Source organism: Giraffa tippelskirchi, chromosome X (assembly GCF_054371585.1).
Source record: "Giraffa tippelskirchi isolate mGirTip1 chromosome X, T2T-mGirTip1v1.2.pri, whole genome shotgun sequence".
In the NCBI taxonomy this organism is placed as follows: Eukaryota; Metazoa; Chordata; class Mammalia; order Artiodactyla; family Giraffidae; genus Giraffa; species Giraffa tippelskirchi.
This window is the reverse complement of record NC_137289.1, coordinates 151,348,163-151,366,602: the sequence shown is the minus strand read 5'-3', so window position 1 is coordinate 151,366,602 and position 18,440 is coordinate 151,348,163. Positions and strand designations below refer to the sequence as shown.

Genomic DNA, 18,440 nt, shown 5'->3' with positions numbered 1-18,440 from the left:
AGAATCTGTCTGCCAATGCAGGAGATAGAGGGGAGGCGGGTTATATCCAGGCAGAGGAAGATCCCATGGAGTAGGAAATGGTAACCCACACCAGTATTCTTGCCTGGAAAATCCAATGAACAGAGGAGTCTGGCAAGATATACTCCATAGGACACAAAGTTTGGGACACACCTTAGCAACTCAGCAACAACAAATGTATAAATGAATCGCCTTCCTCTACACCTGAAACTAATACAACATTGCACATCACCTATACGTCAATAAAAATCAATTTTAATAAAGAATGGGATAACAAAACACTTCACATTGCCACGTGCCAAAGGCTCAGTCTTTGCATTAAATATCTAAAGATGGACATGGTCTAGACTCCACAGAAAGATGCTTTGAGGACAAACGAGGAGACTGTGTGAAGTCCTGAGCTGTAAGATATGATGATCGTTGGGGAATCCCACTGAGAATGAATGACCTTGCAGCCTCAACACATGCATGATGATAGATGAGATTACAGATGATGTAAGTGGCACATTTCACAGAGTTTATAATCTTCTACATTTCAGAGCTGTGAATACGTAACTTAGTACCTATTAATATAAGACTAGATACAGGACTGCTCAAAACTAACTTTACCAGGTGGTAATTCTATGCAACCCCACAGGGGCACACACACAGATGAACTTCTCTGAAATGAACCTTGTATGAAAATTTCTCCACTGTTTCCATCAGAAACTGCTTCTCTTTTATCATTCCTGCTATGGGCAATATCATATTAACCCTAGTCAGCTAAACAACGGTTTGCTTTCCTTTCAGACTTAAAGAAAAAAACGAAGTAAGAATACGAGCAGCATCGAAGCTGCAATGTGTACCAATCATACGTATGAAGATAATAGACCTTTTCCTTGAAATCATCATTCATTCTCTCCCAGGAAATCATGACCCAGAACCCACGGTTTTCCAACTATGAATGTCCTCTGTTCTTCCTGATGTTACTGGATTCCTAAACTGATCAATAAATTCATTAATGCATACATGTGTACTGAACAAACTTCTACTGGGAAATGCACAAAACATGTAAATTCAACTGTGGAGAAAATCGAGTGTACAAAGAAAGGGGAGATAATGCTGTTTAGGACAAATGGTGTGAATCCAGCAAGTGTGTTTATGAGAAGAGAAAATAAACCAAACATGGTAGTTGTATATGGTGATATAATGTTCCCGTCAGATGTCATGGGAGAGATAGAATTGGTTAGTCAGACAACTGATCGGAATAAAGGAGCATCATGGGTACCCAATAGATCATGCAACTGGATGAGACAAGAGACCAGGCAAAATGATTAAGGGAGATGGGAGAGATGAGGCATTCCTAGACCACTCAGGGACCTTTGGTGAGCTCCTGAGGATAAGGAAGGCTGGGTGCACCGGAAATGCTGCAGGAGTGACAGACAAGACAGAGTAGGGCACTGCTCACGTACCCTGCCAGGGCTCCCTGTAAGCTACATGTGTGCTGAATGCATGTTACAACCATACACTCATCTCCAAGGTCAAGATACTTGTCTCCATTAACTAGAGTTGTTGACAGAAAACGGAACAATAGTGGTTGACGACTAAGCTATACCCGATTCATGGATCACTGCCTTGTGTGCTGAAGGGGCTGGCATAACTCAGTGAAGCTGTGAGCCTTTTCATGTAGGGCCACCCAGGACAAACAGGTCATAGTGAAGAGTTCTGACAAATCGTCAGCCACTGGAGGGGGGTGGGCAAACCACTCCATTCTTGCTGCGGGAACCCCAGGAGCTGTGTAAAATGGCAAACAGATATGACACGGAAAGATAAGTCCCCCAGGTTGGAAGGTGTTAGATGTTGCTACTGGAGAAGAGCGGAGGATGACTACTATTAGCCCCGGAAAGAATGAAGCAATGCTTATTTATTCTCACCATGAGAAAGCTGCCTAAAGCAAGAAGCAAAGCAAAGAAACAAAAAAATGACTTTGGGGTCCAGTGCTTCAGAATCCACCAGCCAATGCAGGGGACACAGGTTGAATCCCTGATCCAGAAAGATCCCCTATGCTGCACAACTAAGCCCATGAGCTACATCAACTGTGCTTGGGATCTAGAGCCCCAACTGGAGAACCATCACCATGAGAAGCCCTCCAGCTGCAAGACGAGAAAAGCAGAGCACAGCAACCAACTCCCAGTGTGTAGTTTAAAGTTAAAAAAAAAAGAATAAAACTGAGCAGAAGTTATAAGAAGTGTGATCACTCTGACACATCATAAAATAGTTTGTAAAATTCTAACAGAAACAACTTCAGTTTGAATCATGAAAGCAACATTAGAAACCAGACAGGAAATATGAACCATTAAAACACGTATATGAAATATTATTATCAAGTATCTTTAGCCAGTTAAAAATATATCAAATCTTGGGCTAGAGGGATCTATGACAAGTGCATTGAGTTTAATCAGTGCTGACATAGTAACTCTCAGAACTTTGCAGAGTGTAAAGGAGCAGGAAGGTAGAATCAAAGAATAAATATCACTGGTGATTTGCATAAGAAACAAGGGAACTCACACATCTCCCTCCTCACACATTAACCCGTGTGTGTTTTTGTGTATGAGATAAAAACATGTAAAAGTTCTACTCTAAGCGACTGCAATACTATTAGTCATAGTCACCATGCTGTTCATTACATCTTTTTTAAATCACAGGACCTCCTTAGGTAATGATAGTGAAACAGAAAAACACATGCAAAAAAAAAGTAGAACTCAAGTCAATTAAAGCCTTATGTTTGAAGCCGAGTATCTGCTTATGTTGAGAAGACTGCAGCCAGCATTTATTCAAGGATTATTTGTCCTGAGCAGTGTAGACTGGGAAAGCACACACGCTGTAAGCGGGGGCAAACCCAATGTGGCCGAGACACTGCAAGCACTCCCCACACACACCAATGATATTTGTTTGCAGTGTTCCTCCCTCCCCACAGCACGACAGAACAAGTGAGCCTAAATAAGTGACCACTTTCACCCCCTTGTGTCAGGCCGGAAATTAGACACTGAAGAGACTTGCAAACACAACAAGCCAAAATAAACAGAGGGAACCACTTTGGAAGTGAAAGGTGCAACACATTAAAACCTTGTACTTGCCACCAACTACACTGGAAGGGGCCTATAGACCTTGAGAAATATAAGCTAGAACAAGGAACTATCTGAAACTGAACTAACCCCACGCCGCCCACCACACGCCCAGAGATATTCCTAGACATATCTTTACTATTATCATTTTTTAAATTTTTAATTTCTTTTTACTTTTCAGTCCTTTATTGCTCCTTTAATTTTCATTTTCATAACCTACTATTACCTTGCAAAAAAGACCTTATTTTTAAAGCAAATTTCATATATAGTTTTCATAATTTTTGTGATTTTGTTTTGTTTTTTTAATATTGTATTTTTGAGAGTCTAACCTCTACTCTAGATTTTTAATCTTTGCTTTTTAATCTTTGTACCTGTAAGAAACCAATCTTCAGTACCCATTTTTACTTAGTGTGTTTACTGGCTTGACTGCCCTCTCCCCCTTTTAATTCTCCTTTTTCTCCCCTAAGTTACCTCTATCTCCTCCCTCCCCCTTCTCTTCTCTACCCAACTCTGTGAAGCTCTATGGGTGTTCCGGGCTGTGGAGAACATGTAGGGAACTGATCACAGGCTAGACTGGTCTCTCTCCTTTCGACTCCTCCTCCTCTCCCCCTGGTCACCTCTATCTCCTTCCTTCATCTTCTCTTGTGTATGGAACTCCGTGAACTTCTCTGAGTGTTCTAGACTGTGGAGAGCACATAGGGAATTGATTACTGACTAGATTGCGTTCTCCCTTGATTCCCCCTCTTCTCCTCCTGGTCACCTCTATCTCCCTCCTCCCTCTTCAATTTTCCATCTAATTCAGCGAACCTTTTTCGGTGTCCCTCACTCTGGAGAATCTTTTCTCCATTAACCTATGTGTTTTATCATTGGTGCTGTATGGATGGAGAAGTCTTGAGACTACTGCAAGAATAAGACTGAAAACCAGAGGCAGGAGGCTTAAATCCCAAATTTTACAACACCAGAGAACTCCTGACTTCAGGGAACATTAATCGATAAGAGCTCATCCAAAAGCTTCCATACCTTCACTGAAACCAGGCTCCACCCAGGAGCCAACAAGTTCCAGAGCAAGACATACCACACTAATTCTCCAGCAATGCAGGAATATAGCCCTGAACATTAATATAAAGGCTGCCCAAAGTCACACCAAACCCATAGACATCTCAAAACTCACTACTCGACACTTCATTGCACTCCAGAGAGAAGAAATCCAGCTCCACCTACCAGAACACCTATGCAAGCTTCCATAACCCGGAAACCTTGACAAGCCACCCATCCAATCTCACCCACAGGGAGGAACCTCCACAATAAAGAGGAACTACAAACTGCCAGAATACAGAAAGGCCACTTCATACACAGCAATCTAAACAAGATGAAAAGGCAGAGAAATCCTCAGCAGGTAAAGGAACAAGATAAATGCCCACCAAACCAAACAAAAGAGGAGGAGATAGGGAGTCTACCTGAAAAAGAATTCAGAATAATGACAGTAAAAATGATCCAAAATCTTGAAAACAACATTGAGTTACAGATAAACAGCCTGGAGACAAGGATTGAGCAGATGCAAGAAATGTTTAACAAGGACCTAGAAGAAAGAAAAAAGAGTCAATCATAATGAATATTGCAATAAAGGAGATCACAAACACTCTGGAGGGAACCAATCGTAGAATAACTGAAGCAGAAGATAGGATAAGTGAGGTGGAAGATAGAATGGTGGAAATAAATGAAGCAGAGAGGAAAAAAGAAAAAAAGAATTAAAAGAAATGACGACAACCTCAGAGACCTCTGGGACGATGTCAAACGCCCCAACATTCGAATCATAGGAGTCTCAGAAGAAGAAGACAAAAAGAAAGGTCATGAGAAAATACTTGAGGAGATAATAGTTGAAAACTTCCCTAAAATGGGGAAGGAAATAGCCACCCAAGTACAAGAAAATCAGAGAGTCCCAAACAGGATAAATCCAAGACAAAACACCCCAAGATGCATAGTAATAAAATTAACAAAGATCAAACAAAAAGTAAAAAAAATTAAAGCAGCAAGGGAAAAACAACAAATAACACACAAGGGCATTCCCATAAGGATAACAGTAAGACCATGAGCACCATCAAAGCACTGATGTGTACCAATCATCCAGATGAAGATAACAGACCTTTTCCTTCAAGTCATCATTTCTTCTCTCCCAGGAAATCAAGGCTCTGAACCTATGGCTTTCCATCTATGAATGTCCTCTGCTCTTGCTGGTGTTACTGGATTCCTAAACTGATCAATAAATTGATTAATGCCCATATGTCTAGTGAACAAAGGTGCTATATTCGCAAATGCACAAAAGATGTAAATTCAACCAAGCAGAAAATTGAGTGTACAATGAAGGAGGTGATAACTCTGTTTAGGACATATGGTGTGAATCATGAAAGTATCTTTGGGAGAAGAGAGAATAAACCACAGTCTCCAAGATCAAGATATTGGTGTCCATTGACTCCAGTTGTTGACAGAAAACGGAACAATAGTGGTTGACGACTAAGCTATACCCCCTTCGTGGATTAGTGCTTGTGTGCTGAAAGGGCTGGCATAACTCAGTGAAACTATGAGCTATTTCATGTAGGGCCACCGAAGACAGACGTGTCATAGTGAAGAATTCTGACAGAACATGATCCACTGGAGGAGAGAGTGGCACACCACTCCAGTATTCTTGCTGGGAGAACCCCGCACTGTACAAAATGGCAAACAGATATGACACTGAAAGATGAGCCCCCCAGGTTGGAAGGTATTGCTACTGCGGAAGTGCAGACGGCAGCTACTAATAGCCCCGGAAAGAATGAAGCTATGCTCACTTAGGTCTCACCCAAGGAAGCCACTAAAACAAGAATTAAAACAAAGAAAGAATAAACTGAAAGAGGGACTTCCCTAGGGTCCAGTGGTTCAGAATCCACCTGCCAATGCAGGGGACACAGACTGAATCTTGATCCTGGAAGATCCCACGTGCTATATGACAACAAAGGCCATGCATTACACGAACTCTGCTTGTGCTCCAGAGCCTGAACAAGAGAACCATCACAAGGACAAGCCCTCAGTCCATAACTAGCGAAAGGCAGAACACAGCAACCAAGACCCAGCGTGTGTTGTAAAATTAAAAAAAAAAACAAAAAACAAAAAAAAAACCCTTAGCAGAAGTTATAGGAAGTGTGACCACTGAGATACCCTACTAAAATACTTTAAAAAATTCTCAGAGAAATAGTTGCCATTTGAATAATGAAAACATTAGGAACCAGGCAGGAAATATGAACCACTAAAATTTTTTTATCTGAAAAATTATTTTCAAGGATCTCTATCGAGTTGACAATATATAAAATCCAGGGGAAGAGGGATCTATGAGAAGTGGGTTGAGTTTAAACCAATGCAGATATATGAACTCTTAGAAGTTTGCAGGGAGTTAAGGAGCAGGAAGGTAGAGTCAAAGAAAAAATTTCACTGGCGATTTACATAAGACACAAGTGAACTAACACATCTGTTACTAACTTTATCCCCTGTGTGTGTGTGTGTGTCTGTGAGATAAAAACACTTAAAAGTTCTGCTCTAAGCGACTGACAGGTATATGTGCAATCCTATTTGTCGTACTCACCATGCTGTTCATTACATGTTTCTTTAAATCACACGAGCTCCTTATGTAATTACAACTAAACAGGGAAAACACACACACACACACACACACACACACACACACACAAAAGAAAACCAGTAGAACTTAACTCAATTAAACCCTTATGCTTGAAACCGAGTATCTGCTTATGTTGAGAACTCTGCAGCCAGCATGTACTCAAGGATTATTTCCTTTGGCTCCAAAATACAGCAAAAAACTGATGTCTTGCTCTTTCAGACACCCTTTGTGAAAATCAACAGAAATACACACTACTCTAATGATCCATAAATGGATTGATGAATGGATCCATAATGGATGAAAATTCTATTTTCACAAGCTTGTGAACTGTGAACACTTGGTTTTTGACACAAACTAGTTGAAGGCTAGTCATATGGTCTTCATGTTTCAACTGTCTTTAACACTGCCCCCAAAAAGGACCAAGAGTGGGGAAGCACAAACCAAAACATAACCAAATCTGCTCGTGGGGAAGGGACAGGCAGATACAGGCATAGATTTTGGATACAGTTACAAAGGAAATTCAGAAGAAAACAATAATCTTATAAGGAAAACTACTGGAAAAATTAGGAATTCATATGACAAAAAATATATAAATAATCTCAACTCTTTCATTGCTCCACATTTTAGAACTAACACAGAGAGACTCACAGATGTGTATTTAAGACCGAAAGCAAGAAAGACTCTAGAGGCAAAACACAGGTGGACACTCTGTGACTAAAGAGGCCAAAGATTAGGCGGTTACTGATTAGAATATACACCAAGCAGGATCCCACACTGGGAACAGAACGTTAATAACCAAGCCTCAATCAAAATATTTACATCTATGAGGGACAACCTTAAGGAAACACAAGAGAAGCCAGCGATGGCAGAAAACATATTTGCACATCTCCATCTGAAAAGAGATTTATATGCAGAATATGTTAAAAACTTACAAACTTAATAAAAAAACAAATAATTCACTCAATAATGAACAAGCGACTTGCAGAAACACCTGACAAAGGAAACAGACAAATGGCAATCATCCCACTTTATTCATTGAGGAAATGGAAAGTACTTCTGAAACTGGATACAGTCACACACTTAATACAATCTCTGCAATGAAAACAACTGACCATACTGAGTCCTGGCAAGGATGGAGCAATGGAAAGTCTCGTCTCCTGTTGGCAGGAATCGAAAATCAGAGGCACTGAGATACAGCAGTTCAACCCCTAAGTCTCTACCCAGGAGATAAGATGGCTCAGTTCTTTACAAAATCTTGTCTATGAACATGTATCCATCAACACTGGAATGGATAAAAGTGGAACACATCCTGATGATAATATGCAGGGACAATGGCAAAGGAGTCTACAAAAATATATAGATGTTTATTCAAATGAATATGCTGAGGGAAAGAAGTCAGTAATGCACTCACAAGGAGTGGAATAAGAGGTACAAAGTACTATGCATAAAATAAACAATATACAAATATTATTTGAAAAATAAAGATTGTACAACATAGGGAGTAAAAAAGCCAATATTTTTATAACTTCAAAAATATAAATAAAATTATGAATACCTATATGGTACACCTGTAACAAAAAAGACTGTACATCATCTATACTGCATATTTAATATTAAAAAAAAAAAAATTTGACCCCTCTGAGGAATGCCCTGATAACTGATTCCTGGTAGAGATACCACATATTTATCTTCTCAAACCAAAGGTGATATCATTAGTTTTAGAAAATAAGCTTAAACAGACCACTCCAATGTGAAAGGAATAACCCAGGAGTTGTATAAGAAGCAAAGAATACCAAAATGCTCAGCTGCCAACCAGGATATCAGAAGATTACGCTTACCTCACCATGGTCTTGTGATTAACCACTGTTTGATCAACATGTATTCCGCCAAGAGACAGAGCCTATAAAAAGCGGAACCAATTCACATCCTCTCCAACAATTGGGGCACCCTCAGTTTCTCTAGAAGGAGCAACACGAGAGTCAGAAGATGAAGGTTCTGTTGCTGAGTCTTGTCCTTGTCCTGATTTGTGCTGCCCAGGAAACTCCACCTGAGATAGACCCCTCAAAGGTACCAGAATGAGCTGATCTGCTAGAAGGTCTTGCTTATTATTGTGTGTGTGCATGTGTGTGTCACATGTTGTGTGTGCACGTGACCGAGATATTCTTGTTTACATGTATGATCAGACTGTGCACATACCATGGTCCACTGTATCTACACGAGCGTAACACAATACTCAGTCTACCTGCTGTTGGTATTTTTCTTCTATCTTATTTGTCTGTAGGTAAAACAAAACAAAAAAAGCCTAACATGCTAACATTCAGAAAGTTATGAACTCTCACGGTCTTTACTGGCGTTGTTTCAGCTATTACAAAAATCTCTGAATTCTATGCTTTCTGCTCCAACAGAAATCGTGATCTCATGTCATGTTATCCAGCAAGGTAGGAAGTAGAAATCTTCTTTGCTTCAGTGAGTCAGTTCAGTCGCTCAGCTGTGTCCGACTCTTTGCAACCCCATGGACTGCAGCACACCAGGTCTCCCTGTTCATCACCAACTGCCGGAGCTTACTCAAACTCGTGTCCATCGAGTCCGTGAAGCCAGCCAACCACCTCATCCTCTGTCATCCCCTTTTCCTCCTGCCTTCAATCTTTCCCAGCATCAAGGTCTTTTCTAGTGAGTCAGTTCTTAGCATCAGGTGGCCAAAGCACTGGAGTTTCAGCTTCGGCATCAGTCCTTCCAATGGATATTCAGGACTGATCACCTTTAGGATGGACTGGTTGGATCTCCTTGCAGTTCAAGGGACTCTCAAGAGTCTTCTCCAACACCACAGCTCAAAAGCATCAATTCTTCAGTGCTCAGCTTTCTTTATAGTCCAACTCTCACATCCACACACGACTACTGGAAAAACCATAGCTTGGACTAGATGGACTTTTGTTGGCAAAGTAATGTCTCTGCCTTTTAATACACTGTCTAGGTTGGTCATAACTTTTCTTCCAGGAGCAAGCATATTTTAATTTATTAATCTTCTTGGCTTAAAAAGATTCAATTTACTTCTCTTCTGTGGTAAATGCAGAGCCAAGATGGTGCTGTGTATTGGTGACGAACCAGAAAAGAGACTGACTCACGTTAACATACAACTTCCTTGTTAGGTTATAGGAGAGTGGCACTCCATTTACGCAGCTGCAGATAACATGGAGAAGATTGTGGAAGGGGGCCCACTGGGGGGTTACTATCGTCGGATTGAATGTATCAATGACTGTGAATACCTCGCCCTTACATTTTATGCCAAGTAAGCACAATCTGACCCAACTGAAAACAAGCAGTCTGTTGACTTTTGACATGGGGTCCAGTCTCCAATGTGTAGTGAAAAGTGTGAATCATGGCTGTGAAGTGGGAGTGTGAACTCTATTCCCAGAAGAGTGTCCTCAAGCCCTGGGGAGTGAATGGTGGGAAGGAATGTCTTGTCTGTTTGGTTTTCAGGGATGACGGGAGATGCCCTTTATTCACAGAAGTGCTAAAGAGACAAGAAGGAGATGTTTACGTCATAGAATGTGAGTATTTGAGCTTTTCAGATGGGCCGTCTTCCAGAAAACCATGGAACATGTTCAGGTGGATAGTCTCAGTTCCAATCAAGACAACTAGATGTCTGGATGGGTGGACCATTTCCTCTACTCATTACCAATACAACCTTGGAAGAGCCATTTAATTGTTCAGCAATCAATTCTGCCCCACAATACCAGGATGAGGTCCAAGGTTGGAATGTGGGCATTGATGCTCTCTGAGAAGAATTCCAAGATTATTGACTCCTCCTGTTCCTCGGGCATGGAGAAGTGCATAGATCTACTTAGAATTGTAACAATTCTCTCAATTTTTTTTTCTTTTATTTGACCTCCATGATCAAATTTGCAATAACTAAAGTAATTCTTTAAATATTAAAAGTTCTTCACTAGAGAGTTTAGTAAGTAGAACATGATTAACCTAAAGCCCAAAAATGAGAACAGCTAAAAAAGAGCCCAAATTTCAAACTAATTTTTACATAATTGAAAGGGACTTTACCATAGACTTCTATCTCTATAGCTTAAAATAAGAAGAATTCTCAAATATGAATATAAATACATAATTTGAAAGGGGCATTAACATAGATTTTGTCTCTGTAGTTGAAAATAACAGAAAATAATTTTCAAATATGAATATAAATACATAATTTAAAAGGGGCATTAACATAGATTTTATCTCTGTAGTTGAAAATAACAGAAAATAATTCTCAAATATTAATATCAATACTGTAATATACTAAGTGGTCAAATGTCCATATATTTCAATTTCATGGAAAAAATGTAGAAAGGAGGATTCTAATCTTGGTCTGATGAATCTTTTCCAATTTCAACTGTGGACACACAGCCACAGGATCTAATCTGCAATCACTGCAGAGTATATATGCCCAACATTTTGCAATAGACTAATTTGTACCTCTTTTATTAGCTCTTGTACTAGGAAATAACTCTGGATTGAGTATTAACTTTTATTTTGCTATAATTCATTCAAATTATTAGAATTCCTTTCTAATCATGACTGCACCTCCATACTGGGTCACAAAATTCCTGAAAATTTAACAGTCAGCTGTTGTGAGCTGGTATGAGATGGCTGAGGTTCAACACCTATGATAGCTGCAATAAGAAACTTTGCCTCGTCCACAGACTGCTCATTCTAGAAGACTGGAAGTCTTTTATCTTCAGGAGAAAGGGGTGTGGAGAAAACGTTCCTAGTTTACTAGCTGTCTTAACTGGTTCTAACAACACAGCACTAGAAATGTCAGCGAGTTACAGTCCACCATCGGAGGGAAGACTGATGACAGCATGTGAGGAATAAGACACACTCAAATGAAAAGCAAAGAAGTCAATCATATTGAGGCTTGATTTTTTTTTTTTTCCTGTCACAGTCGCAGGTACAAATATTTTGCAACTGATTTATGTATCAGACAACATGCTGGTAACTTATATTGAAAATGATGATGGAGAGAAGATCACAAAAATGACTGAAGGTGTTGGTACGTACTGTAGTTTAGTCAATAAAAAGTAGATGTGTTCCTATGATCAGTATTTTTATACTAATGTGATAAGTACACACATACCTTATATGATGGCTTTGGGGCTGCTCAGACAGGAAAAGAACCCACCTGCAACGTAGGACACCTGGATTCTATCCCTGGGTCAAGAAATCCCTGGAGGAGAGCCTGGGAACACACTCCAGTGTTCTTGCCTGGAGAATCCCATGGACAGAGGAGCCTGGAAGGCTGGAGTTCATGGGGTTTGAAAGAGTCAGATAGGAATGAGCAACTAACCACAGCACCTCCTATGAAGAACCCTGGAACAGACATGTGTTCACATGGAGAACTCAGACTTCATGTGACATGAGTCAGGGATATAGAAAGTGTGTCTGCTAGAAAAATGAGGAAATATATCTATTGGGGATTCTATCAGATGGCATTTTTAAACATGAGATACACTTATCCCAGATTTCAAATGAAATATTCCAGGAAGCTCCATGAGTTTCTCGCCAAGTATCAGACAACAGAGTTCCCAGGTCCTGATGCCCAAGTGAACCAAGGTTTAAATCTGAGTTTAGCAGACTCACAGGTCCCGGCCATGGCTGCATTCATCTCTACAACTAACACTGTCTTCTTCATCACACTATTAAAACGATCCCTGAACTTGAACCCAATGCTCTGCAGATACCTCTCAATGATTTGAATCCTGCAGAGGAATTGTGGACAGGCATGTCAATCATTCTGCAATCTGCACAATCCCATGGGTTCTCTGACATCCCTTTATCCTTTCTGGTATTATATGGGCATTGGAGGTGGATGGCTATTTTGCCTCGTATTTGAGGATGACAAAGCCTGAATGAATCCTTGAGAAGTGTGTGTGAGGTTGTTACCAAAAGTGGGTTCCTGCTACTCGCCTTTCCAAAGCCAACTAAGAGCCCAGCTTCGTAGGAAGGAATGTATGCTTTCGTTCATATGCCAGCAACAAGGGGGTGGGGGTGGGGTGGACTTCTGTTCAAAGCCTGACTGCTCCACCCCACAACTGGCAACCAGTGGGGCAAAAGCTTTTACAGACAGAGGGAGGGGATTTCTTGCAAAAACAGTCAGCTCTGACAGTCATTTTGAAATTGACCATGAGGGTTCTGACCAGCATCATCTTGATTGCTTTCAAGATAGTTAATCTTCAGTTCCAGGGTCACTATGTTCCCATCTCCTGGATGTCAATTCTCTAATCCGTGGCAGGTTATATCATGGTTGCAGTCTGGTCATCATATAGTAAACTTGTCCATTGGTTGGGGGTTTCAGTGTGTATAAAACAGCTCACAGGATATGACCCAGAATAATATCTATTGCTCCTGGGGAGAAACTACAGGTTCTTGTCTTTGCTTCTTAATGACATTATTATTATTTCATCTCCTTTGTCTGTTTTCCTTTGCTATCCAACATTCTCAATTCTCTGATTAAACTTATTCTTTGACTAAAATCTTTCACAGACAAAAGGCAGGCAGAAAATATCAGGTGTGGGGCAAAGAACACATGGTCCTGCACCATCTCAATGGGGTCAGTGTGCTTTTGAAAATTCCAAATCATTCCCCGCCCATTCATGAGGGTTCATGAAAACCACAGGGATGGAATTCTAGGATGTAGACAAAGTGAACAGGAAATGTTAGAGTTGGGAGGAATTCTGAGTCTCAGACTCGCCATGAACTTCTTTGATGCACCATGAAGGATTGCATCTCACTGGGGGATGCTTAAGCTCACAGGTGAATGATCCGTAGCTCACTCGGTAGTTGTAAGAACAGGAATGTGGTAACTTGTTAACTATGTGGACTCTATCCCATGGAAAAATCTGAAGACCTATGTGCACACTCAGGCACATCTGTGGAAAACTACCTGGAGAGCAAGGTTTAGGTGATGGTGGAGGGCAGTGGTGTTGGGGAGTCATGCTGGACACTACAGCTATGACCAGGTGGTACTCTATACCCTATAAAAGATTCTAACGCACACTTCTTCTGCCCTGTTTCCTATGAAACCCAGGCAGAGGAGACAGCTTCACTCAAGAAGAATTTCAGAAGTATCAGGAACTGAACAGTGAAAGGGGGATTCCCAATGAAAATATTCAAAATGTCATCGAAACAGGTAAAGCCCCAGACGACAACAGGTATGCGAAAGGAAAACACATCACGGGGACATTCAAGTCAAATTTCCCTTTCGCAGAGACATCTTTTATAAAAGCTGCTTTGAAATAATCCTTTGAAATAGAGGCATGTCAATGGTCATCTTTCCCCTTATTCATTCTCTTTCACAGACAATTGTCCTCCATAAGAACAGAGAACATCGGTTGGGTGAGTAGACATGTGACAAATAACAAGGCTGAGTTTCTTTTCTGTCCGTTTACTCGTTGAGGGAGGAGTATTTTACTGCTTTAAGAATGGGATACATACACATGCTAAACCTGGTTTTAGAAAAGGCAGAGGAACCAGAGATCAAATTGTCAGCATCTGATGAATCATCGAAAAAGCAAGAGAATTCCAGAAAAACATCTATTTCTGCTTTATTGACTATGTCAAAGCCTTTGACTGTGTGGATCACAATAAAATGTGTAAAATTCTTCAAGAGATGGGAATACCAGACCATCTGACCTCTCTTGTGAGAAACCTGTATGCAGGTCAGGAAGCAACAGTTAGAACTGGACATGGAACAACAGACTGGTTCCAAATAGGAAAAGGAATACGTCAAGGCTGTACACTGTCACCCTGCTTATTTAATTTATATGCAGAGTACATCCTGAGAAACTCTGGGCTGGAAGTAACACAAGCTGGAATCAAGAATGCCTGGAGAAAAATCAATAACCTCAGATTTGCAGATGACACCACCCTTATGGCAGAAAGTGAAGAAGAACTAAAGAGCCTCTTGATAAAAGTGAAAGAGGAGAGTGAAAAAGTTGGCATAAAGCTCAACATTCAGAAAACGAAGATCATGGCATCTGGTCCCATCACTTCATGGGAAATAGATGGGGTAACAATGGAAACAGTGTCAGACTTTAATTTTGGGGGCTCCAAAATCACTGCTGATGGTGATTGCAGCAATGAAATTAAAAGACACTTACTCCTTGGAAGGAAGGTTATGACCAACCTAGATAGCATATTTAAAAGCAGAGACATCACCTTGCCAACAAAGGTCCGTCTAGTTAAGGCTATGGTTTTTCCAGTAGTCATGTATGGATGTGAGAGATGGACGATGAAGAAAGCTGACCGCCGAAGAACAGATGCTTTTGAACTGTGGTGTTGGAGAAGACTCTTGAGAGTGCCCTGGACTGCAAGAAGATCCAACCAGTCTATCCTAAAGGAGATCAGTTCTGGGTGTTCATTGGAAGGACTGATGTTGAAGCTGAAACTCCAATACTTTGGCCACCTCATGCGAAGAATTGACTCATTGGAAAACACCCTGATGCTGGGAAGGATTGGGGGCAGGAGGAGAAGGGGATGACAGAGGATGAGATGGCTGGATGGCATCACTGACTCGATGGACATGGGTTTGGGTAGACTCTGGGAGTTGGTGATGGACAGGGAGCCCTGGAGTGCTGCGATTCATGGGGTCACAAAGAATCAGACACGACTGAGTGACTGAACTGAACTGAACATACACAATGGAATATTACCAGGGCATGAAAAAGAAGAAAATAATGCTACTTGCAGCAACATGGTTGGACCTAGAGATGATCTTACTGAGAGAAGTAAGTCAGAAAGAGAAAGGCAAATATATGCTATCAAGTCCATGTGGAGTCTAAAATATGATGCAAATGAACCATTAATAAAACAGAAACAGACTCTCATAGACAAAATTAATGGTGACCAAAGGGGAAGCAGGCAAAGGGTAAATTAGGAGTTTCAGAGGACCAGATACACGTGAAATTATATAAAATAAGCCAAAAAAGATCTACTGGATAACACAGAGAACTATACTCAATGGCTTGTAATAACTTAAAAGAAGAAGAATCTAAAAAGGTATACATGTACCTACATATATGTATAAATGAGGGCTTCTAAGGTGACTCATATGTTGAGAACCTGCCTCCCAATGCAGGAAACACAGGAGAGGCGGGTTCTATCCCTGGGTCACGAAGATCCCTTGGAGCAGGAAATGGAAACCCCATCCAGTATTCTTGCCTGGAAAATCCAATGAACAGAGGAGTCTGGCAAGATATACCCCATAGGACACAAAGTTTGGGACACACCTTAGCAACTCAGCAACAACAAATGTATAAATGAATCGCCTTCCTCTACACCTGAAACTAATACAACATTGCACATCACCTATACGTCAATAAAAATCAATTTTAATAAAGAATGGGATAACAAAACACTTCACATTGCCACGTGCCAAAGGCTCAGTCTTTGCATTAAATATCTAAAGATGGACACGGTCTAGACTCCACAGAAAGATGCTTTGAGGACAAACGAGGAGACTGTGTGAAGTCCTGAGCTGTAAGATATGATGATCGTTGGGGAATCCCACTGAGAATGAATGACCTTGCAGCCACAACACATGCATGATGATAGATGAGATTACAGATGACGTAAGTGGCACATTTCACAGAGTTTATAATCTTCTACATTTCAGAGCTGTGAATACGTAACTTAGTACCTATTAATATAAGACTAGATACAGGACTGCTCATAACTAACTTTACCAGGTGGTAATTCTATGCAACCCCACAGGGGCACACACACAGATGAACTTCTCAGAAATGACTCTTGCACGAAAATTTCTTCACTGTTTCTATCAGAAACTGCTTCTCTTTTACCATTCCTGCTATGGGCAATATGTTACTTTCCTTTCAGATGTAAAGAAAAAAAAGAAGTAAGAATATGAGCAGCATCGAAGCAGTAATGTGTTCCAATCATACGTATGAAGATAATAGACCTTTTCCTTGAAATCATCATTCATTCTCTCCCAGGAAATCATGACCCAGAACCCACGGTTTTCCAACTATGAATGTCCTCTGTTCTTCCTGATGTTACTGGATTTCTAAACTGATCAATAAATTCATTAATGCATACATGTGTACTGAACAAACTTCTACTGGGAAATGCACAAAACATGTAAATTCAACTGTGAAGAAAATCGAGTGTACAAAGAAGGGGGGGATAATGCTGTTTAGGACAAATGGTGTGAATCCAGCAAGTGTGTTTATGAGAAGAGAAAATAAACCAAACATGGTAGTTGTATATGGTGATATAATGTTCCTGTCAGATGTCATGGGAGAGATAGAATTGGTTAGTCAGACAACTGATGGGAATAAAGGAGCATCATGGGTACCCAATAGATCATGCAACTGGATGAGACAAGAGACCAGGCAAAATGATTAAGGGAGATGGGAGAGATGAGGCATTCCTAGACCACTCAGGGACCTTTGGTGAGCTCCTGAGGATAAGGAAGGCTGGGTGCACCGGAAATGCTGCAGGAGTGACAGACAAGACAGAGTAGGGCACTGCTCACGTACCCTGCCAGGGCTCCCTGTAAGCTACATGTGCGCTGAATGCATGTTACAACCACACACTCATCTCCAAGGTCAAGATACTTGTCTCCATTAACTCGAGTTGTTGACAGAAAACGGAACAATAGTGGTTGACGACTAAGCTATACCCGCTTCATGGATCACCGCCTTGTGTGCTGAAGGGGCTGGCATAACTCAGTGAAGCTGTGAGCCTTTTCGTGCAGGGCCATCCAGGACAGACAGGTCATGGTGAACAGTTCTGACAAATCGTCAGCCACTGGAGGGGGGTGGGCAAACCACTCCATTCTTGCTGCGGGAACCCCAGGAGCTGTGTAAAATGGCAAACAGATATGACATGGAAAGATGAGTCCCCCAGGTTGGAAGGTGTCCGATGTTGCTACTGGGGAAGAGTGAAGGATAACAACTAAAAGCCCCGGAAAGAATGAAGCAATGCTCACTTAGTTCTCACCCAGGCAAGCCACCTACAACAAGAATTAAAACAAAGAAAGGACAAATTGACCAGAGGGACTTCTCCAGGGTCCACTGGTTCAGAATCCACCTGCCAGTGCAGGGGACACAGACTGAATTCCTCATCGGGGAAGATCCCACATGTTATACCAGAGCCAAGTCCATGCACTACATCAACCGTGCTTGTGCTCAAGACCCCGAAAGAGAGAACCGTCACCATGAGAAACCCTCGAACTGCAAGTAGAGAAAAGCAGAACACAGCACTGAGACCCAGTGTATGTTTTTAAAAATCAAAACAAAGCTGACCAGAGGCTGTAAGAAGTGTGACCACTGAGATACGGCACTAAAAGACTTGTAAAACTTCTAACAGAAAAAGGTGCAGATTGAATAATGAAAGCAACATTAGGAACCAGGCAGGAAATATGACCCATTAAAAAATTTTTATCTGAAAAATTATTTTCAGGGATCTTTATCCAACTGACAATGTATCAGATCATGGGGAAGAGGGATCCTCTATCACAAGTGGATTAAGTTTAATCAGTGTGGATATACCAACTCTTAGAAGTTTGCAGGGAGATAAGGAGCAGGAAGCAAGAGTCAAAGAAAAAATGTCACTGGTGATTTACATAAGACACAAATTAACTAACACATCTGTTACTC

General features: G+C 41.0%; 1 protein-coding gene across 1 annotated transcript; it reads left to right on the top strand.

Moving 5' to 3' along the window:
- Positions 1-443: 443 nt before the first annotated feature.
- On the top strand, positions 444-18,024 carry LOC145535788 (allergen Bos d 2-like). The gene is made up of 6 exons (XM_081564118.1): positions 444-8,838; positions 9,918-10,057; positions 10,249-10,319; positions 11,708-11,815; positions 13,850-13,973; positions 17,865-18,024. The coding sequence occupies exons 1-6, from the start codon at positions 8,758-8,760 to the stop codon at positions 18,022-18,024; spliced, it is 684 nt and encodes a 227-aa protein (XP_081420244.1). The 5' UTR covers positions 444-8,757.
- Positions 18,025-18,440: the final 416 nt, after the last annotated feature.

Coding starts and splice junctions, on each gene's coding strand:
- LOC145535788 (XM_081564118.1), top strand. CDS start 8,758: ATGAAGGTTCTGTTGCTGAGTCTTGTCCTTGTCCTGATTTGTGCTGCC. Junction 8,839..9,917: donor CTGAGATAGACCCCTCAAAG/GTACCAGAATGA, acceptor CTTCCTTGTTAG/GTTATAGGAGAGTGGCACTC. Junction 11,816..13,849: donor AAAAATGACTGAAGGTGTTG/GTACGTACTGTA, acceptor TATGAAACCCAG/GCAGAGGAGACAGCTTCACT.